Genomic DNA, 23,354 nt, shown 5'->3' with positions numbered 1-23,354 from the left:
CATGTCAAAAAAACAGTCCCTCTGGGTGAGCATCCATTATGGAACTCGCACGAGCTGCAAGCTACATTCATTATAGAGAAGAGGGTAATGTATGATTGCAATTTCATATTTCTTAATGTTATCTGTTCAGTAATGGGGACCTGACAGACTTCCTTGTAAATGGTGACTCTGCCTTAATACCAGCTTTAAGGGATCATTCCTGTTCCAGTATTTTAAAGCAGTTGCAACTGGTACAGATCTGTTGCACGCATCAGTTTCAAGCTAGGGAAGCAAGTTTCCATACCGGTCTTTAGTAAATCCAGTGCTGTGAATACTTTTTAATACTTAAAATTGAAAACATTAAAGGGTGTCCTTTTAGCTGGTTAGATAATCCTTTTTCGTTTGTTATTGTAACACTTAGACTTTTGTGTGTGTGCAGCAATTTGAGCGTGACCTGCGGAGATATGCCACCCATGAAAAGAAAATGATGTTGGATAACCACGCTTTATATGATAAAACTAAGGTATTGTCCTTTCCCCCTCAAATGTCGTTGCTGCAATCATCAAATTTCCTTTATGTTGTGTGCTGTCTGTTTTGGCTTTGGCTTGTCAGTCATATCAAACAATAACTTCCAGTCCTTTCTGCAGAAAATGTACCACTCGAAAACTAGCCACAGCAAACAGACCTCTTCTTGCTATGTTAATTGAAGGTCAGTTAGCAATTACCTTGAGATATTTCACAAAAGCAGCACTACACAAAAAGTGCAAATGAGCAGGAATTTTTATTTGCGTTTGCAGATGGACGGGAGATCTTAGTTTCCCCTTCGTTCTTCTCTCTCAAAATACTAGAACATGGGTCATCCCATGAAGCTGATTGGTGGGAGATCCAGGACAAATAAAAGGAAGTACTTCTTCGTATAGTGCATAGTTAAATTAAGGAACTCACTACCACAAGATGTAGTGATGGTTACCAATTTGGATGGCTTTAAAAGGGGGTTGGATAAATTCCTGGAGGCGAAGGCTATCAGTGGCTACTAACCCTGATGGTTGTGTGCTATCTCCAGTATTTGAGGCAGTAAGCCTGTGTGCACCAGTTGCTGGGGAACATGGCTGTTGCACCATGTCCTGCTTGTTAGTCCCTGGCCAATGGCTGGTTGGCCACTATGTGAACAGAGTGCTGGACTAGATGGACCCTTGGTCTGATCCAGCAGGGCACTTCTTATGTTCTTATGTTCCTGTCTGCTTTGAGAACACTTATTTGATGTTGTTGATGTTGTTGTAGGGAAGTGAAGTCACTTGCCAAGAAACAATGAGAGTTTATTGTTATTGTTAGTAGGAATGTTCTTGACAATAAGGATGGGTGTGCTTGTAGGTTCAAGCTAGATTCAGATCTTGAATGTGAGTGATGTTGCATCCTCTGTGCATAGCCCACTGGTATCCCCTGCTTATAGCCATTTCCCCCCTTTATTTTCTTTTTCTTTATTTCTATGCTACCATTCCCACCCACCCCACTGTTGTAAAGATATGGCCCAGGTATTTGAAGTGATCACTATCATGGCAGCACAGAAATAAAGTTAAGGAATAAGGGGTGATGGCATGACCGGGAGAGGGGGAGAGATCAGAAGTAGGGTTTGGTTAGTGAGATAGAATATCCTTAACACAACCTGAAACTGAGCTACGTCCAAACAACCTAGTAAAGAACTCTTGGGCCCCTCTGTATTTTATTAGTAGGCCTCATACTCACTCTTGTTAATGAACATATTCTCCACTGTAACATCGTCATCATCATCATCATCATCATCATCAACATATCAGCTTCCTTTAACAATGTTCAAATGATTGCTTTGAATGCATTCACCTTTTCAGGAAGCGTTAACCTCCTCCGGATTGATTTTGCTTGCAAATCATGTTGCACACCACTGAATGTTATTCACTGTGCAGTTTTGTAATAAGAACATAAGAAGAGCTATGCTGGATCAGACCAAAGGTCCATCTAGTCCAGCACTCTGTTCACACAGTGGCCAACCAGGGACCCACAAGCAGGACACAGTGCAACAGCACCCACACTTCTGATTGGCTAGTATCTCCGCATCTAATTAATCCAGAAACCATTGTGCCCGCTCTGAATTGATTTTGTCTTGTGTAATGTCAGCACATAGCCAACTGTAATTGGCACCATAGGATCATGATGTCATCACACTCACTATCTGATCCTTGATGAATGCTGATCACTTTGGTTTGTAATGCAGGACTGAAAGAGACGGTCTAACCCCGGGGGTTGGGGGGAGTAATTGAAGCAGGGACTGCTAAGGGAAAGAAAGGTGACCAGTTCCTCAAAATATTTTAGGGAACAATTTCTATCCCCTGCCCATAAGTAACTTCTATATGGTGGAATATTTGATGCAGTCCTTTTTACTGTCTTCTTAAGGAAATGTCTAGGTACAAGATAATCTAGTGTGTGTCCTATTAGCTGTACGGCTTCACCTTAAAGGGCACCAATGCTATTTGGGTTGCCGCTGGCTTCTGCCATTTGTAATTTCATATCCTTTTTTTCTTGGTATCTGAATAACTGGAGCACATTTTATGAAACTAAAGAAAGTAATTTTAGCTGAACACCTGGGTGCCCTCCTAGCAGATTAAGTTTCTGCAGTGTTAGGTGTCACCTTATAAAATACTGTTCTGTGTATAAATGGAAGAGAATTCAGTCATAAGGGATAATCTAATAATATCTTCATTCAAGCTAGCATTTTAGGCCAGTTTTTAGTAAAAACAGTAATTGCTGCACTTAAAATGCTAAATATGCAAATATAACCCACTCTGTTTTGGCTTTTTAGCAGTGACACTTTTTCTGCTACTCCTTTATTTTGATTTTGTGAAGAGTTTTGCCTTGGCTAGATGTATCACAAATGCAGTAAAGAAAATCATGATGAATACAAACCATGGCTTCCTTGTAAGCCAAGAAGATTTATGTATTTATTTATAAATAGTTATAAATATTAATTTATAAGCATGCCTTTCAAGTGGATTTGCAAATCACTTCTTTTAAGGGAACCTGGTTTGTGTTAACAGTGGTTTATGTCTGGGCACATGTAATGCCAAACCATGTTTTAATGCTGGGGAGGGAGAGGCAAAATCACTCCAGAGTGCAAGGCAGCGTAGAGCCTGATTCCTTGCATTCTCTGGTTAGGAGGGTAATGTGGATTGAAAATTATTTGAATAATCTCAAATGATCAATGCTTATGCCATGGTGTGTTAATTTCTTAAATTAAGGCTGCAACTCTATATAGATTTACCTGGGTGTAAGTCCCAATGAAGTGAGTGACCAGAAGAACATAAGAAACGCCGTACTGAGTTAGACTAAGGGTCTATCTTGTCCAGCATTCTATTCACACAGTAGCAACCAGGTGCCTGTGGCAAGCAAGCTGGACATGAGTGAAATAGCACCATGCCCCAACAGCTGGTATGCAGAGGCATCTGGAGGTAGTATATATAGTAGCTACCATGGCTAGTAGCCACTGATAGCTTTTTCCTCCATAAATTTGTCTAATCTTCTTCAAAGCCATCCAGGTTGGTGGCCAATATTATTACATCTTGTGGTGGAATTTAGTTCTGAATAAACACATATGAGATTGTGCTGTAAATGTATGTTTATGTGCATATTGATAGAAGCAAGCCCCCACTTGTTGTGCTGATGCCATTTACAATATCCCATGTGATTATTCTGAGCGTTTGGGTAACCAGTTCTCTCTAAACTAGGGGTGGGCAACAAGTGGCACATGGACTGTAAGAGCCTTCTCCTCCCATGGATGCGGCCCCTATGCCCCCACCCCCCCACCCTGCTCCAGCCACCCAAATTCACAGCAGGAAAAATACTCAGCAGCAAACTGCAAAGCAAGCCTGATTTCAAGCAAGATTTAGTCATTTTAAACTTCCGTACTGCTACGGAAGTTTAAAATGGCCAGTTCTTACTTGAAAGCAAGAGAGATTTAGCTGCTTTAGGCTTCCACAGTGGTTTACCATTAAAATCAGTAGCAAACTGGTGTGTTGCCCACCCCTGGGAACCTCTGCAGAGTGTGAGGTGCCTCAAGGAGTGTGTCCATCAGGGGGACTGGGGGAGCAACAATGGAAAGAGTGAGACGTGGTACCCAGTCCTCTGTGAAGCTGGACTTACAGATGACTGGCTCCTCTTGCAGTTGGAGTAACCATCCCATGGGAGGCATGGAAAGAATCACTTGGGTGCTCTCAAGTGCTTCTTTCTATCTGTGGCTCCTTACACAGTTGGAGAGGCAACTTCCAATTTATTTATTTATTTATTACATTTCTATACCGCCCAATAGCTGGGGCTCTCTGGGCAGTTCACAAAAATTAAAAACATTCAAAGTATAAAACAACAGTATAAAACCATAATATAAAATACAAGATAAAAGCTCAACCAAATAAAAACAGCAGCAATGCAAAATTACAAATTTAAAACACCAAGTTAAAATGTATTTATAGACTGTTAAAATACTGGGAGAATAAAAAGGTCTTCACCTGGCATCTAAAAGCATATAATGTAGGTGCCAAGCGAAACTCCTTAGGGAGCTCATTCCACAGCCGGGGTGCCACAGCAGAGAAGGCCCTCCTCCTGGTAGCCACCTTCCAAATTCCCACCGTGTTTTCTGTAATGATTTTCAGACAGCTCAGGGGCTGCATTTGGGGGGACAGAGACTGGGACACACCACTTGATAGATAGTAGGTTTCCAACGCTTTAGGTCCTGGTCTTTGTGCAGGGCCAGCGTCAATGGAAGGCATGGCTGGGCTCTTGCTGAGAGCCCGCACCCCAGCAGGGGCCCACTCACTGTCAAGAGCCTGTTGGACTTGTGTCTCTTTTTCGTCATTGCAACCTGCTTGTTCACTTGCCTCCCGTTCTGACAATAGTGGTGGTGAGAAGGAGGAGCAGTAGATGCCGCTGCCTACTTGCTCACCATCTCTTTGCCTGTCAAGCAAGCCAGTGGGAGCAATGATAATAAGGAGCGATAGCAGCTGGTGACGCTGGTGGTGAGAAGGTAGACTCACTGAGGGAGGCGGGCAATTGAGGGTGTCTGGCCCAAGTGCCCTCAAAAACTTGGAGCTGGCACTGCCTTTATGTTTGCCACTTACCTAGACTGCAAATAAGCCACTCTGGTTTTTCAAGGCTGCTGTTTTTACAGCAGCAACTGCGAACGTTTTGTTTCATTTTTGTTTTTATTACAAAGAAATTCCAGAAGTGGCTTTCCTTGCCAACTAAAGAGGGGCTTTAATGGTTCTTTACAAAACGGGATGCTATAGTCTAAAGTTTGGCAGATGCTCTGCTAAAATTATGTGGTGATAACAGAGAGGCAGTCAGTCTTGAGAGAACATCTTGATGAATTAAACATGGTACAGCTGCAGTGTTTGCTTTAGATGTCTGCAGTAATGACTGGATTAGCTATAAAGTAAACATAAAGATTCCAAGTTTATAATATTGATTTCCAATGTGATCGGTGTTGTTCGCATAGTCATTACTACAATTAACCACTGAGTCATTGTAAACAGATGCACATTCTTTCACTTACTAAGTGCTTCCCCAGCGCTAATCTCTTTGGGCAGAAGAGCAATTACGTATTCGACTCTGGGAATTTGTTCTTCTCTGCACCTGGCCTGCTTTAGAAATCAAGTGTTAAAATAATCTCCGCTCATCATAAAAAAGAATGACCAGTCATTGTTGTCCACATTAAAGCTTTCTACACAGCAGTCCAAGTTGGCAACTTGAATTGCTGGAGATCCATAATTCAGGGGGTCACGTTTACATGGCTGATGTGTAAATCCACTTAAAGTGGAGATGAATTCAATTGCCATGTGCACTCCATTCTTAGAGGTTGTGCTTCTGCTTAAAATAAATGTCTAGAAATCACACGTTCAGCACAAGAGGTAGTGGTAGAAGCACATGCAATATTGTGATAATGATGGCAATACAAATCTAACATTGTACCAGTAGGCTGGTAGTCTACCAAGGTGATGGGCTGTACCATGAGATTTCCTAGAACATCCTCCTTACTCTCAGTTTACCCTCCCTATTTATAGAATCATAGAATAGCAGAGTTGGAAGGGGCCTACAAGGCCATCGAGTCCAACCCCCTGCTCAATGCAGGAATCCACCCTAAAGCATCCCTGACAGATGGTTGTCCAGCTGCCTCTTGAATGCCTCTAGTGTGGGAGAGCCCACAACCTCCCTAGGTAGCTGATTCCACTGTCGCACTGCTCTAACAGTCAGGAAGTTTTTCCTGATGTCCAGCCGGAATCTGGCTTCCTTTAACTTGAGCCCGTTATTCCGTGTCCTGCACTCTGGGAGAATTGAGAAGAGATCCTGGCCCTCCTCTGTGTGACAACCTTTTAAGTATTTGAAGAGTGCTATCATGTCTCCCCTCAATCTTCTCTTCTCCAGGCTAAACAGGCCCAGTTCTTTCAGTCTCTCTTCATAGGGCTTTGTTTCTAGACCTCTGATCATCCTCGTTGCCCTCTTCTGAACACGCTCCAGCTTGTCTGCGTCCTTCTTGAATTGTGGAGCCCAGAACTGGACGCAATACTCTAGATGAGGCCTAACCAGGGCCGAATAGAGAGGAACCAGTACCTCACGTGATTTGGAAGCTATACTTCTATTAATGCAGCCCAAAATAGCATTTGCCTTTCTTGCAGCCATATCGCACTGTTGGCTCATATTCAGCTTGTGATCTACAACAATTCCAAGATCTTTCTCATTTGTAGTATTATCTTGTACTCTAGCCAAGCGATTCTTCATAAAACCAGCAAAACCCAGTCAGTTCTCTTGGAGGTTACAAGCAGGCCTTTGGAAGTCATACTAAGCCTTCATTGCCCATATAAACTATGGCTGCCTTTGGCTCAGATACTCTTGATGCTTGTGATTTGAACCATGAGAACCACAAGAGGTTGTACTGGGACAATTGATTCTCTATTCTGAGGTCTGTGAGTGGCTTTTGCATAATTGAAGCTCACTACAGTGTATTTATGCCAAGGCCATTCTGCGTTTGATTGGTTTATACCATCTCGGGTCCTCTTGCTATAAAGGGACAGGCTTCTCAAAGCTGCCGATAAGGTAACATAACTAATTAAAATACTGTATCAAAGTTTTTTTTTAAAAAAAATAACTCCGCCATATAAAAGCTATATCTGAAAATATTTTAACTATGCTTTGCTTTATTTACATGCTGTGAACCACCATGGTGCTAATACTCTTGGCATGCCTTAGTCATTTCTTGGCAATTCATTTGAAATGAAAATACATCTGAAAAGTTGTAAGTTAATTTGCTCATGGTCATTTGGAATTGTGGCTACAATCCAATGAGGTGTTTTGCAAATGCATGTACCATTGAGTTCAGTGGAATTTAAGGACATGTGTATGCACATAGTTGGTGTCCCCATAAGTATGCATGTGCCATTGGTTTGCGAAAGACAGAAAGCTCATATAATTGTTATCTCTGGCCTATGTTTTATTAAATTGTTTTGTGCTTGTATACCACCCTGAAGTCTAGAATGATGAAAGGCAGTCTAATAAATAAATAAATATACACTGAATTGTATTTTTTAAAAAACACAAAAACACAAAACAAAACAGCCTTATATATGAAATGAACTGATTTTACTTCTGGGCTTCACCTTGTAGATATAGCTGAAACCCTGCCTATCTAGCCTGATCCAGAATGCTATTGCCAGACTGTTGAGAGGGACCCGTGACTCCATTGTTACAGCAGCTTCACTTGTCTGTTTCTGGGCAGAAATCAAAGTGCTGGTTATGACTTATAAAGCCTTTGGGACCAGGGGGCTGCCGAGACATGCTCAAAGCCCTGCAGTGGCTGTGAATCTGCACTGTGTCAGTTATATGACGTAGCTGCAGATTCTCAGTGACTGCGGGGCTTTTCTGCAAAGCTGCGTGGTAAAAAAGTTGGGGACTTATCCCGACGTTTTCATTGGGAGCAAGATCATCCCAGCTCTTCTGACATCTGGCCTCACTCTGTGGCCAATATGGGTGTGTGCATCCTGGTGGAAGGCGACCAGCAATTGATTGCCGGGATCCAGGAAGAGAGTGGGGTGGGGAGCTCCAGTATCTGGCTGACCATTAGAAACTCCATGCTCCCTCCTTGGCATGGGGATTATCCGACGCCACCACAGGTAAGTGAAACCGCCTGGTTTAGGGGGAACACAGCACCAGGCCACCTCAAAATTCACCTTCTCCCCTGTGAGCCTGCCATGTTCTGGAGAGGCCCCTGCCTTCAGAGGTGTTTTTGGTGGTGACCTGAGAGAGGGTTTTTTCGGTGGTCACTCCCAGGCTATGGAACTGAGGAGGGAGGCTAGGCTCGCCTCTGTCCTTCTGCTGGCAGGAAAGAATCCAATTTATTCAAGTAAGTGGCCTGTAAGTGGGTCTCTTGGTCTGGGTGCTGTTTTTAATCTGTACTTGATCTGTTTTTATTGCATTTTAATGTATTGTTTTAATCAATTATAATTGTGTAAGCTGCCTTGAGTGCTATTTTTGGTAGAATGGTGGGGTATAAATAAAATAAAGCTCAAGATGTTTGGTGGAGAAGGGAGAGCAGGAGGGGTATAGCCAAAGACAGGACTTTCAGTTTTCTTTTTAGAAGGTTGTGATGCACAGCCCTGGAATGGCATGTGTGACTATTTACATGAACAATCCTGTAGGAATCACTGTGTGCAAACCTGCTTGTGCATGGATTTGGACCTTAGCTGGTCTGGGTAAGGTGTTGTTGTTGTTTTTACACATTATAAGCACTCAATGCCTTCATTTCAAGCACTAAATATGGAGATGTGACTCTCATCAGTTTCATAAGTTTCTCATAACAGCCGTTGGCCTGCATGTGCTGAGTGGGAGGAGCACAGATTTCTGTTGAATTCTGTGAGAATAGCTCTGACCATGAATACTGCACAGGAAAGGATCATGCCCAAGGCAGTTACACAATATAAATATCATGAACAACTTTGCATGAAAGTGGAGAATAAATCTGATGGATTTGGAGACATTTTTGTTATCATGGATTTCAGGATGCTAAGTAATTTGTGAAAGCATTTGTTTTGTTTTTACATATGCAAGATAAATCAGTTCCGTCTCATAAGCTCACTTAGGATGACTTTTCATAGATTAGATATCATTAAAAACTTTCCTTTTAGAAATATATGCAGTGGAATTTATTTCTGATTCCGAAACTTCTCCAGTGGTAAAATTAAACTAGGGTATATAATTCTGGTTCATATTAGCTTCAAAATGTATTCATGCTTAGAATGCTTAGAATAAATTCCATTGCATATTTTAATACCATTCCTCATGATTTTTTTCTCAAGAGCTCAGAGTCAATGGCTTATGCTAGGAAAACTCCTTGTTCAATCAGACTTCGTTATAATGTCATTTCAAAGAGTGATGGTTTTCCATCTAACTTATTTGTCATTATATTTGTAGCTGGATTAGGGGTAGATTAGATCTTTAAAGCAGGCGTTGTAATGTGAATATTTCTACAACAAAATGCCAGTTAAATGCAAAATTTACATTCTTTGTATAATATAATGCCTGAGGCATATCAAATTGTTTACCCCTGGTGACTCTTGCTCTATCAAAGAGAAACTACATAAATATCTTATGTACAATACAGTTCAAAATTGCCTCCAATCCTTTTCCTCCCAACACAAATTTCATGTTGTAATCCCATTTGCCTTTCAGCCTTTATCTTTTACTACATCTGGAACAGTTCCAGTTCTATACTTGCCCTTGATTCCCTTCCACCTCTGTTGTTTTCATCCAAGCTGTTCCTTCTGTTGGGAAATACTTTCTAAATTTTCAGATTCCAGTCCCTATTGGTCATCTACAAATTTGTTGTCTGGCAAAAATTACTGTAGGTTTTGCCATGATGATTTTATGTGACTTTTATTGTTGTATATGGTTTATTTATTTCATTTCATTTCATTTCATTTCTATACCTCCCAATAGTGAAGCTCTCTGGGCGTTTCATAAAAATTAACACCAATAAGTACAGCTTAAAGTATAAAATATGTAAGACTGCAATATATAAGTACAACCAGAATAAAACCGAGCAGAAATGCAGAGATTTTACAGATTTAAAATATAGATTAATAAAGACTAAGATGCTAAAATTCTAAAATACTGGGAAAATAAAAAAGTCTTCACCTGGTGCCAGAAATACTATAATGTAGACGGCAAGAGAATCATTGTAGGGAGCTTATTTCCCAGCCATGGTGCCACTGCAGAAAAGACCCTCCTCCTGGTAGGCACCTGCTTCACTTTCTTTGGCAGGGCCTCATGAAAAAAGTCCCATGAAGATGATTTTAGGGTCCATGTGATTTTAGATCCTTCAGATAACCTGCCCCCAAGCTGTTAGGGCTTTGAATGTTACTGCCAGCATTTGAATTGGACCCAGACATTATTCTTATTTTGCCACTTTTAATCATTTTTGACAAGTGGAATGCCACAGGATTCTGTCCTGAACCCAGTGTGGTTCAACGTCTTTAAGTACGACTCAGATCAAGGAATTCCTCTTCATCAAATTTGCAGATTACACCAAACTATAAGAGGTAGCTAATATTTTAGGAGACCGAAGCGGGATTGGAAATTATCTTGATGGGATGGAGAACTGGGCTAAAACTGACAAAATGGCAAAAAGTCACATCTTGTAAGGTCACAGTATTTATGTATTTATTTATTTTATTACATTTATATACTGCCCCATAGCTGAAGTTCTCTGGGCAGTTTACAAAAGTTAAATACAATGAACATTAAAAACAGATATACAGGAATTTAAAAGCATAAAAACAATATATATTTAAAAACAATATTGATTTAAAACAGCTATTCTGGGATCAATTAAAAAATCAGCATATGTTGTTAACTGCCTGAGAGAAGAGAAAAGTCTTAACCGGGCACCAAAAAGATAACAATGTTGGCGTCAGGTGAGCCTCGTCGGGGAGATCATTCCATAATTGGGGAGCCACCACTGAGAAGGCCCTCTGCCGTGTTGCCATCCTCCAAGCTTCCCTCAGAATAGGCACTCGGAGGATGGCCTTAGATGTTGAGTGTAGTGTACAGGTAGGTTCATGTTGGGAGAGGTGTTCCAACAGGTATTGTGGTCCCAAGCCATGTAAGGCTTTATAGGTTAAAACCAGCACCTTCACATCAGTACAATCACATCAGGTAAGGTCAACTACATTAAACCCTGTCTCCTTGAAGGAGACAGCTGAGTTTCTTTAAGGGCCCTGGCTTGGTTTTCTATCCTTTGGCTTTTGTGAAGTTGAGGAAGTGGAAGTGCTGCTGGGTTGTTTTCCACTGAAGATGGTGGTTGGGACATGTCCTCTGGCTGGGAGGCCATGGGAGAAGATGCCAAAGGCTCTCTCCCAGGAAAATCTGCCTGAGTTTTGCTCTCATCTTCTTCCTTGTTGCCCTAGATTCAGAAGCCATGACAGTGAGAGATGTGTTGAGGGGCCTATAGAGCAAGACCTTTGGGGAAAGATGGAAGGAATTGGGACATGTTTAGTCTTCTCTAGGCTAAATAACCATATTCAAATGTTTGAAGGACTGCAACATAGATGAATGAACACATTTGTTTCTTGTTGTGACAGAGGGTAGGCCCCAAACCAACATGTACAAATGACAAGAAAAGGGATTTTGACTCAATATTAGGGAGAACAAGCTGTTCTTTGGTGAAATTGCTTGCCTTGAAAGATGGTGGACTGTTTTCCATTAGAGGTTTTAAAGCTGAGGCTAGATGGGATCAGGGATGGTGAAGTAGTGGATTTTCTGCACTGGCAGGGATTGGGCTAGATGACCTTGAGGTACCTTCCAACTCTTTGATTTGATGGTTTTGTTGGGTAACAGGCATTATATAGGTGAAGTCAGTCTTCAAAACAAGGAGCTATCTTTTACTTTCTTCATTAATGTCTTATTCATATCGACATTCTTTGATATTGTAAAGATGAATGTGATCAAGTAACAGATTGTAAGACTTCAGGGCACTGGCCTGTCCCTGTTTTCAGTGCAAAGCACCATGATGTTACATTATCCCCCCCCCTCCTCCTCCAGTTTTGTTTCTGAAATATTAGGATTACTATCTGCATTATACAAGTTGGGCAGAGCTCTCTTCAATCTGCTGTTTATAAAGATACATAACATTCAATTCAGCATTACTTATATGAATTTACATAATTCCTTGTGGTTTGATTTTTCCTCATTTTTTTTTCCAAATGCTAAACACACGCCTAGAGGGGATTTGATTCACGACTCGAATCTGTATTATTTGTGGTATTCTGGCACAGCTTCAATCACAGTGATATTTGTTCCTTGAAATGGTTTGCTAATTTGAAGGGCATAAAACAAATGGTACAGGAGATAACAAGGATTTTCAAATGCGATATGTAAAGCAAGCAAGGGACAGAGGTGGGAGAAGATCAGAGGAAAGGGCCATAATAGCTGGCAATCAAACGGTAGCTCTAGGCAGTTGCCAGGACCAGAAAATATGACACAGACATGGACCCAACAAGAGTATGTTTCCATGCAGTTTTATGGACAGCCGAACAAAAGCATGCAATCCATTTTACTTGATGCTGTAAATGCTTGATCTGTGTTGTGTCTTCGTAACAGTGGGAGATGTCAGTGGTGGAGCCCGATATTTTAACTGAGGACTCAATATTATTTACAGAAGCTTTATTGTCCTTCATATTTTTGTAATGGAATATTTGAACAGAACAGCTACATCTTGCTGCCATGTTGTTGTGGTTGTTGTTGCTATTGTTGGAACATACTTTTGAGCTTATGTCTAATTTATCATTCACTATATTGCCTTCTCTATTGAAGTTTCCCCCCAGGCTTGTCAGTCACCACAGTAGGATCTCCCGTTTTGTGCTTTTGTTTAGGATTATTCATTCTTGAGTGCTTTAGGAAAGATGCTGCCAAGTTTTGCAGACTCAAGGGACCGGGGTAAGCATAATTGAAATCGATAGAGAACAAGAAAATAATCACTTCAAAGTGCTATTTTGGGACTTGGAGAAACGTGCATGTCAATAAGAGGAACATCCAAATATTTGTGCTGTGGCGTTTGTTTTGTTAACATTTGATCACTCAGTCTATTCAAACTCATTTCTGATTGACCCATGTTTCTGGGAAAAAAAGGGGGAGTCAAAAGTGTACAAACTGAACATATGTCTTAGGATTAATTCCTAACCCTGTTAGGTTTCCCTGTGCAGCAATGCATGCCTACATTAGAGATGGGTGAGAAATCCGCTCCATCGAGGTCTTTTTTTTAAAAAAAACATATTTTCCCCATCCTCATCTCCCAGATCTGAATGTGGATCAGACACAATTTGCGGTCAGAAGTCCATACATTTACAGGCTTACAGTGCATTCTATGAAAGAAAGAAAAAAATGGCATCCGATAACATGGGCACTTTTCTTCTTCTTTTTGTGTGTGTATTTTTTATTTTATTTTTCTATTTGCCTCACCTTGTGCCTTTTGTGTTTGTTAGTTTGTTATATTTTGAAATAATAATAAAAATATTATATATATAAAAAAGATAACATGTGCGCTTCTGAAAAATGCTCAAAAACCACTGCGTCCATTGCTAACACGTGCACAAACACACTTTAGTCAATGGGGATAGGTGTCCATTAATGTGCCCATTAAAAATTGTGCACAAAAACACATACAGATTTTCTTCCATTAAAAAATCCATGCAGAACTAGCACAGAAGGGACTCAGAGGTGGGAAAAGGAGGACGTCTGTGGAAACAGACTTTACAATTCCTGAAATCTCTCCATTTTAAGGCTGAGAAGAGACTTTTGTGATTGTTTTGTGTTGGGAGAGGATCCTGTGCTGCCTCTTGTTGTTGCTGTAGTCTGATCTACTCTCTCTCTCTCTCTCCTGCCCGCTATAATGCGGAACTAAATCTCCCTGCGATGGACAAAATGGATGACAGGCAGGTGGGTAAAAGTCAGACCTGCCTCTAAGGACACAAAACCTTTATTTTCTGTTAAAGGACCTATGGGCCTTGTTCCATGCTAGGATCAAATAATCTTTCCCAGTTGCCAGAATGTAATAGCCTTGTTTGGAATATTGTCCATTTGTGTTTGAGGGGAAACTGTATCCCAAAAAGTTATCATTACCATCACCTACATTTTCAGGCTTGGCTTGCAAGCCAAATGGACACATTCAGGACTGCAGTGCAGAGCAGGGGCTACAGAACAGGAGCAGCTATAGCTTGCTTATCATGAAGGCTCATTTGCCAAGTTTACCAATAAATCATGCAGTTCACATGAGCTTAATGAAAAACTGCTATCTTATTTAGTTTTCACACTGAATTATGTTATTAATTCTTTCAGAGGGATACTCCAATGTGATGGCAAAATGTCTGGATTTTCCTTTTTTGCCAAATGTTCAGAACTTAACAAAATCATGAGCCCATGAAATTAGACTCTAACATCATTTTTTTAAAAAATTGGTTTACTTATGCATAAATGTTTCTATTGTAACACAAAGTAATGAACTTTCCCATGTAAACTCTTCAATTCCTTTGTCGTTGCTCAGGATATGGCTGCTATTCTTATGCAAATTCAGATTAGGGTGTCCATGTGTGGAGAAATGGCCTGTATATAACTGTTATGTAATGTTTACTTTGTGTAGCCTTTGTGAAGATAGAATGTATTAGAGTAGGCATGAGGTCTGGTTTTGTTACTTTCAAAGGCTTGTGTAGTAGTTATTGAGTAACATTATGAAGTGGGAGAGAGACAGTGTCTCAGTTCAGACAACACGTTTCTCAATGGTGGTTGTAGAACTCCACAGTGGAGTTTTTACACCACTGTTGAGAAATGTGTTGTCTGGTGGGAAAACTCCAAACAATGGTGGTGTTTTTTGTTTTTTTTTTTAAAAAAAACACTCAACGCAGAATATCAATGCTGTGCAGAGAAGAGTTCCTGTACAACCGTTGTGTTGCATATTGTGTGGCAGGCTCTGTGGAGTTTTCCGTTGTGTTGAGTTGACTTTTCCCACTGGCTACAGAGTTCTCTGGCAAGAGTGGCAAAAGGAGGGAGTGCCCTCTAGGAGAACTGCTGGGATTGTTTTCTTGCAGCAATGGCTGATGGGATAAGATCAGGAGGACCAGGGTAAGAGAGTGGGTGGAGGATCTGTCAATCAAACATCATGATGGATTTTACTTAACTCCACGGTAGCCCACAGTCACACAATAGTGGAGTTAGAATATGTTGTGTGGGGAGTTCCTCCTTAAAACTCAACTGTTGAGTAGAGTTTTCACACCGCATTGACTAACGTGTTGTCTGAACTGAGCCAGTCACTTTGAATATTGTTAGGTGGGGCCTGGATCAAATAAATTAGATTCTGTTTGGCTGGGAATTCCTGTTAGGTGGAAAAGAATGGTCAGGAAAGGACAGTTAAGAAGCTTTCAGTCTGTGGTAGTCTGAAAGGGAGAAGTTCTACTGGTTGGTGTGTGGTGTTATAAAAGGACTAGGAGAAAGCTGAGGAGAAAGTGACTAGCTAAGGCGTTAATGTTAAGCTATTCCTTCTCTGTGGGATAACATTTCTCCACACCATGCATCCTGTTTGACAGAGGATAGGGCTCTATTTGAAGAGTCACCAGAAGACCATCTTCATTTGAAGGTTTCCGTCTGTATTTGAAGGGCTATCCTCTCCCAGTCTGGTTTAAAGATAAAGAACCATAAGAAGGAAGAGTCTAGGTGCCTTGAAGTTTCCTATCAATACTATGCACCTGGATAGCAGACTGAAAAGTCCGGTACCCAGGTCACCTAATCACAGTCTTCCCCACTATGAAATGGTACTTCTGTAATAATAATAATAATAATAATAATAATAATAATAATAATAATAATAATAATAATAATAATATCATCTAAATTTGCATATAAATCATCATATACAGTTTTCATGGAAATTGCTGCTGCATTTCCTCTTTATTCCTAGTTCAGATGGATAAAATAAAGCTTATTTACTTGGCATTGGCTAGGCCTTTGCTTGTTTCTTTGCTGAGACAATAGCGTTGTCATGACTGAGGATGTAAGAGAAATTAGTTTCAGCTTGTTTTTTTTATCAGGGTTTTACCGACTTCGCACCTTCTGGACTGAACACGACGGACTCAGATGCAATCTGTGGACAAAGTCCATACATTTCCAAGCTTGCAATGTGCTTTGCATGCAAAAGAAAAAGTGTTCAACAGCAGGCCGGCATTTCAAAAATGCATACATTTCACAATGAGTGTGCTGCCCACCAGTGCAGTGATGGATGCTGTCCTGCTGCTGGTGTTGAGGTAGCATTCAATGGCCAATCCTATTGGCTTCTGCATCAGTCTCGATGCCATCTTGTCCTTCACATCAGGTAGCATAAAATCTGTTGCTAAATATTCATTGGTCAGAAAAACATGTTGAACAAAGAAGGAAGGCACTTTCTGAGACTCGAGGAAAAAGTACTATTGCAATTTCACATTAAAGATACCCTTTCAGAGGAAAAACCCTAGGAATGTGATCCAACCATCATTAGATGTTTAATTTCAATCTTTTTGACTCTCACCTATTGAAAAGTTAAATGTGCTTAATACTGCTTGGATCATGCTCCTACCTTAATTCTTTTATTCTCTTTCCATTATCTTTGATTTATTAAAATATTAACTAAAATATGACATATATATTTATTCTCATTAGTAAGCTATCATTAATAAGTCTGTGGAAACTGAAATTATGATGCAAATATATGCAAGTCTGGTAAAACGTGGTAGGGATGTGTGCAATGATAAATTCCCCATGTAGACCTGATCCATGGCTGCACATTTTTGAGCTAACAGGACTACATATATTTCCGGCAGGTAAAACAGGTGCCACACTGCACTTATATACATCACCACCAGGTGATGTTGCCTGGTTCCTATGACTGATGAATTACATAGGGGTACTCTGTGTTGGGTATTTTAACAAATTAGGCTTCAGATAATTTGCATGGGGTATTTCAGCTAAATCGCCTTTTCTAGAGGGAGCGAATTGTCATTGGATTGTAACCAGAATTGGTTGGACAATATGGAGAAATGCCATGGCTGTTTGGTTTTTGATCACTTGATATTAAAAGAACTAGCATGATTGAAGCCTGAGAAGTACTGTAATTACTTCAGGAGAGCCCTGCTATTTCAGATTAAAAATCCATCAAGCGCAACAACCCGTTTTCAACAGGGTCAGCCAGATGCCACTGCAAACCCACAAACATGGCGTGATGGCAATAGCTGTTGCTTGTTGCTTATCCCCAGCACAAGGTATTCAGAGGTAGACTGCTTCTGATTTGGAGGTTCCATTCAGTTATCATAACTTCAGCCATTGATAGATCATAGAATAGTGGAGTTGGAAGGGGCCTACAAGGCCATCAAGTCTAACCCCTTGCTGTCCTCCGTTCCAGCCTTCCCCAATCTGTTGCCATCCAGATGTGTTGGGCTATACCTCCCATTGTTTCTCAGGCAGCTGTGTTGGATGGGGATGATTGGAGTTGACATCCAACACATCTGCAAGGTACCAGGTTGGGGAAGACTACTCCATTCATTTGTCTATTCCTTAAAAAAAACAACCACCTCTTTTAAGTTAGCAACTCATTGCATCTTGATGCGTGTTTTGTCAGAAGAATAGGATTTGGCTTCAACTTACTGGTAAAAACAGTTGTTGGCTCAGGTTAAATTAGCTGGAATGATGAAGGGGCTGGAGCATCTCCCCTATGAGGGAAGGTTACAGCTGGGATTGTTTAGCTTGGAAAAATGGAGGCTAAGGGGAGACATGATAGAGGTGTACAAAATTATGCATGATGTGGAGAACATGGATAGGGGGACATTTTTCTCCCTCTCCCATAATACTAGAACCCGTGGTCATCCCATGAAGCAGATTGGTGGGAGATTTGGGAGAAATAAAAGGAAGTACAACTTCATGCAGCACATTGATCTGATTTTATCTGTATGCTGCCCTGAGATCCCAGTGATAATGAGGCGGGATAGAAATGTTTGAATAAATAAATAAAATAAAATAGTTAAATCATGAAATTCACTACCGCAAAATGTGGTGATGGCCACCAACTTGGGAGGCTTTAAAAGTTGTTAGGATAAATTCCTAGAGGAAAAGGCTATCAATGGCTACTAGCCCTGATGATTATATGCTACCTCCAGTATCCAAGGCAGTACGCCTGTGTGCACCAGTTGCTGGGGAACTTGGATGGGAGGCTGCTATGCACTATGTCCTGCTTTGTTGCTCCCTGGCCAACAGCTGGTTGGCCACTGTTTGAACAGAGTACTGGACCCTCGGTCTGATCCAGCACGGCACTTCTTACGTGCTCGTGAAAGTTTTTGCCCTACCCTGCCGCAGTTGCTGCGTGTTCACTTCTGAGAAGAGCCCAGTTCTTTGGGCTAGTTGCCCTCTTCGTCTTCACACTTCCTTCCTTTAGTCTGTTTCAAAATTCCACCCACCCCACTGCAGCTGTTCCACAGCTCAGGTGATTATTCAGTGTTCCTGGGCTCATTTCCTCCAACACTGGATGCTTGCCTTATTTGCTTTCTGGATTTGAACCATTTTGAGCGATAATTAACATGTGCTGAGTTTATTACATCCAGCTTGTCTCCTAAGCCCAGTTCTGATGTAACAATGTTTGTGCGATTTTTCTGTTTTGTGAAAATGTGAACATCTATGGCATGAGGATATATTCCCACATGAAATTGGGAATGAGTCCATATTTCTGCATCGGAATGATTGGAAATGAATGAATTGGAAGCTTGAATAAAATGCATCCAAATACGCAGATGGACTGCTGTTGACATTACAATCCATGCCACCGATTTTCATGGAGCTAGAAGTCGAAAAAGCTCTGTTGAGAGTGTATCTCATTAACATGCACTTCATCTAAAAGGAACCAAGTTCCTATCCAGGATAGCAATGAACTGATCATTGCAGTTGTAACTTGAGAAATGTGTACTTTGAATATCGTCTTTAAGACAAAGGCAAGATGGTTTGTAGCTTGATAAATATTTGCGACAAAACGTGGGTAGTAAACTGCAACACCCAAATAGTGCATGGGGATCTCGAAAGAAAAAAATATTTTATATTGAAAGGGACAAGAGGGCAGGTTCACTGTTCTTTGTGAAACTTTTAATCAGTCTTTGTTGAATATTCTTTTATTGTTCCCTTTCCTTCTGACCATACCCTTCAACTCAGCGGTGAGTTTTTAGAGATGTATGTGTAAGCTGTGAGCTGGGTCGATTTGAAATAGTGATAAATGAAAAAGGACCCAAGTTGAACCCTGGGAAGAGCATTTTGTTCCTTAAGCCTTTGTGGGCTAGGAAAAAATTGCTTTCAGTTAATGCCATGAATTTCATGTAATAACTGCAGGTCTTTCAGGCAAAAATCACTGTGAACGGTGGCAATGTTTCTGCAGAGTCAGTGTTTAAGAGCCAAATTACAGTTTACATTAATTGCATAGCAGGTAGCTGAGGTTGATCTTTTTATTTACTCTAGTGTAAGCATGTATGGCCCTGAATAGGATCAGGGCCAGTGCACTCCAGTAGAGGAGAATTAAACTTTCCCCTCATTTTGTCGTCCCCACAGAAGTATCTATTGGCATAAATAGAGGCTTTCCTCCTTTTGTTAATCTCTCTCTCTCTCTCTCTCTCTCTGTGTGTGTGTGTGTGTGTGTGTGTGTGTGTGTGTGTGTGTGTGTGAGAGAGAGAGAGAGAGAGAGAGAGAGAGAGAGAGAGAGAGAGAGAGAGAGAGAGATTGAGAGATTATAGGAAGTAAATAGTGGGGGAGTGAAGGTTTAATCCTTCTCTCCTGGAGTTAGATGTTCCCAATGTTGATTGGGGCCACTTGTGCTTATACTTTAGTAAATAAGAAAATCAGCCCCAGCTTTGAGATTAGCGTAATATGTAGTTTGGCTGGCTCGAGGTATACTGATAAATAAAATAAATACTGGTGAGCATTTGACTTTATAGCACCTTGGCCAGATCTACACAAGCAGGATATAACACTTTGAAAACATTTTGAAACTGTACATGGAGAGTGTTCTGGGCCCCAACAGTTGTCATTACTGCTATATACCATTTTAAAGCAGTAGTGCAGAACTTGCCCTTGTGAGCTCTGTTATATAGGTTCAATGACTGATGTAAAATATGTCACATCTGCTTTGTTATGACAGTGTTCCTATATACTTTAAAAACAAAAACTAAAAGTATGGCTGCTATGTATTTCAGAGTAAACATCTGACTTCAGCCAAATCCCTTTGTGTCTGTGATGTATTCTTTATATTCTGCTTTGATATTCTAGATGGACTCGGGGGTGGGGGGTGGAGAATTCTGCTATGAACTGAAGGTGAGATCTGGCACTTGGTTGACTCTGCTCTAGGCCTACAGAAGTGGCACCTTGGGTTCTTGTGGGGGACAAATCAAAGCAACTTTGGGTACCCCACGTACATAGATGCATTACCTTCCCCTGTGAGGGCCCTTTCAGTGTGACCTGGGCCAGATCTACACCAAGTAGGATATGACACTTTGGAAACATTTTGAAAACTGTATATGGAGTGTGTCCTGGGCCCCAACAGTTGTCACTACTGTTACAAACCATTTTAAAGCAGTAGTGTAAAATCCTGCCCTGTACTCAGCTTTGAGATAGAAAAACATTCTCCTCCTTCTGGAACAGCCTGTCCCTTCACTGCTGTCTTACCTTTGAAAAGGTAAGTTCACTGTGATGAGAGATGAAGGCCAAAATCAGCTGTGTGGAGAAGGGACCACCCTTTCCCCAGTGTGGCCGAGCACATCTCTTCTTGGTTAGTTTGCCATCAGGGAAGAAAACCAGGGGATGATGTTCCTTATTTGAGTGGGGGAAGCAACATGCCCTTGTCCTTTGTACAAATGGAAGATCTTTTTATACGACCTTCAGAACTACTCGTGGTTGTCGCCTTAGACCTTGCTCTCTGAGCATGATTGGCAGATTAAGACCACTTTGTCCCCCAGTCTTGCCTTCATTGTGTTTGACCCACTGCATCGATTCTGAGGCCCTTTCTACACCTAAGGTTTATCCCAGGGAAATGGCGGATCTCCCCTGCCTGCTCCCAGGATCCCCTATGTAGCATCTGGATGCACAGGATGATCCCTGGGATATAGGGCTGGTGTAGACATACCCTGAAATGCTTTTGAGAAGGAGTGGTGGCATTAACTTTTCAATTGGGCTACGGATGGGCAAAATGTGGGTCCAGGTTTGGTCTGGGAAGCGCCTCAGTGCTCCAACTTTTGCTTCAGCCTTGCCCCAGAGCATCCATTCAGAGTCTACTTCCTGTTCCCATCTCCTGTCATTTGCTGCATTTAAAATAGCAACAATTAATACAATGATGAGTGGTGAGCATTAGGGTGAGAAAGCAGGGAGGATACCAGGAAGAGACAGTGGAGGCAATAGTTGTGTGTGGGTGTAAAATTGGACTGAGCATCCACATAGCTCCATTTCAGTCTTACTTAAAGCTGTGTGCACTGCACTAAATTTTTAATTTATGGTGCTAGGTTTTTAGGGTGATTAATGTTTATCAAGTAGTTTCTAGGAGCTATTGCCAAGAAGCTCATGTACTTGTTTACAGATGTAGAAGAACTGAATGTCCCTCAAGCCATTTTATATCTCATGATGAAATGATGTCTCAAGTTTAACTGAGCCATAGAGAAACATAGATGTGTATTTCATGACACATAGGTACATGGAAAAGTTCATCAGGTTACACACGGCTTACTGCACCAGGTTGCAACACAGAGGCATATCTTTTGCCTTTAAAGCTCCTGCGTGATTGGGAGATGAGGCAGAGATGGATTCTTCTGACCACGTTTCCCCACCCTAGTCCTGTCTTCTACACCCAAAGTCCTACTTATTGTAGTGCATGGAGATATGGCTAGGAAAAGCTGTAAAGGCAGAATTTCCAGGTTGCAATCTTACACCACCAGGGATAAAATGTTGGCAAGTTTATAGCTCTGGCTTATTCATTTTATTTCATTTAACACGTTGATAGTGTCTCTTTCCACCCAGTCTTTGGCTCACAATCTGCCTAACAAAGGATATTTTCACTCCTTTCCGGAAAACTGCTTGGCAAAGATTCGTGAATCTAATTTTAAGTTTAGGATTCTCTGGCATGTCAATCGTTTTAGAAAAGCTACGTTTGAAATATGAATGACGTGAATTTAAAAACAAGTAATGAGTTAAAAATGATTAGAAATTTTTATCTTGTTGTACTAACAAAGATGCATTGATTAAAATGTTAACTAAGACTGTTCACTTCACGCTCCACATACCTTATTGATCTCTGAAGCCAAAATGAGAAATACAAGGCTGCAATTCATAGGCAGCAGTCATTTGCAAAACAGCCATTTTGTATAAATGTAGTTAACAGTCAGGTTAGCAGCCATAAATGTAATATTTATGTGCACTGAAATAACTGCTTAGTTGAGTTAACTGAGATAAAGAGAGACTTTTAACAAAAAAGAATTGATGCTGAATTATAAATATACCATGACATGCTTAAAGAAGAGTGAATCACCTGTGTATTTCTTTTATTGCGTACGTACACCATGCAAAGTAAGGACATTTATCTATCCTGAAAGAGATGGTTCTTCATTCAGAATATGATGGTGAGTTTTCTGGATTTGTCTGACGAGATCAAGTGGCATCTCTTACAAAAATGCTAAGATTTATTCTGGTAGGGTTTTGTGTGTGTGTTTTAAAAAAAGTTACCTCACCTAACTTATACTGAACTTTTTATCCTTACAGAAAATGTTCCTGAATGCTGCAAGCGAGGAAGAAATTTTTGCACACCTTGGCTTGGATTACATTGAACCATGGGAAAGAAATGCATAGAGAGACTAGCTAATATGATTTTATGAATTCACAGCTCTCTCTCTCTTTTTTTTATATAACTCTCTCATTATAGAGTTACATTTACCTGAAAAGCCTAGCTTCGTTATTTAGGAAGGCAAGTATTAAATATACATAGATATTCATTGCAGGTGTAGTTTCCTCTGTATAGTTCAGGAAAGAGGATTAATTTAGTGTGTCTGCATGCAAGCTATTGGACAGGATCCAACGGGGCTGCTGCGCTTAAGCAATTGACGCAGCACTAGCATAAGCGACCTCTAGCACAATGGCAATAGCTGGCCTGACAGGTTTCCCTGGAAAACCCATCAAGCTAAATTATGTTATTAGTATTGTGCTAGTGGCTTCTTAAGCGAGGGCTTCATCAGTTACATAAGTGTAGCAGCCCAGTTGGATACTGCCCATAAAATGTGCAA

General features: G+C 40.9%; 1 protein-coding gene across 1 annotated transcript in view; it reads left to right on the top strand.

Annotated features, from left to right (window-relative positions):
- DNTT (DNA nucleotidylexotransferase) overlaps window positions 1-22,923 on the top strand; it is a 138,090-nt gene extending 115,167 nt beyond the window's left edge. The window contains exons 12-13 of the mRNA XM_063131606.1: window positions 419-502; window positions 22,837-22,923. Of these exons, the coding sequence (XP_062987676.1) occupies window positions 419-502; window positions 22,837-22,923 (171 nt within the window). The remainder of the gene's footprint in view (window positions 1-418; window positions 503-22,836) is intronic.
- The last annotated feature ends 431 nt before the right edge of the window (window positions 22,924-23,354 follow it).

The sequence above is a fragment of the Elgaria multicarinata genome, chromosome 8, assembly GCF_023053635.1.
Source record: "Elgaria multicarinata webbii isolate HBS135686 ecotype San Diego chromosome 8, rElgMul1.1.pri, whole genome shotgun sequence".
NCBI lineage: Eukaryota > Metazoa > Chordata > Lepidosauria > Squamata > Anguidae > Elgaria > Elgaria multicarinata.
Note: the sequence above shows the minus strand (reverse complement) of the source record. Positions and strands in the feature narration are given on the sequence as shown.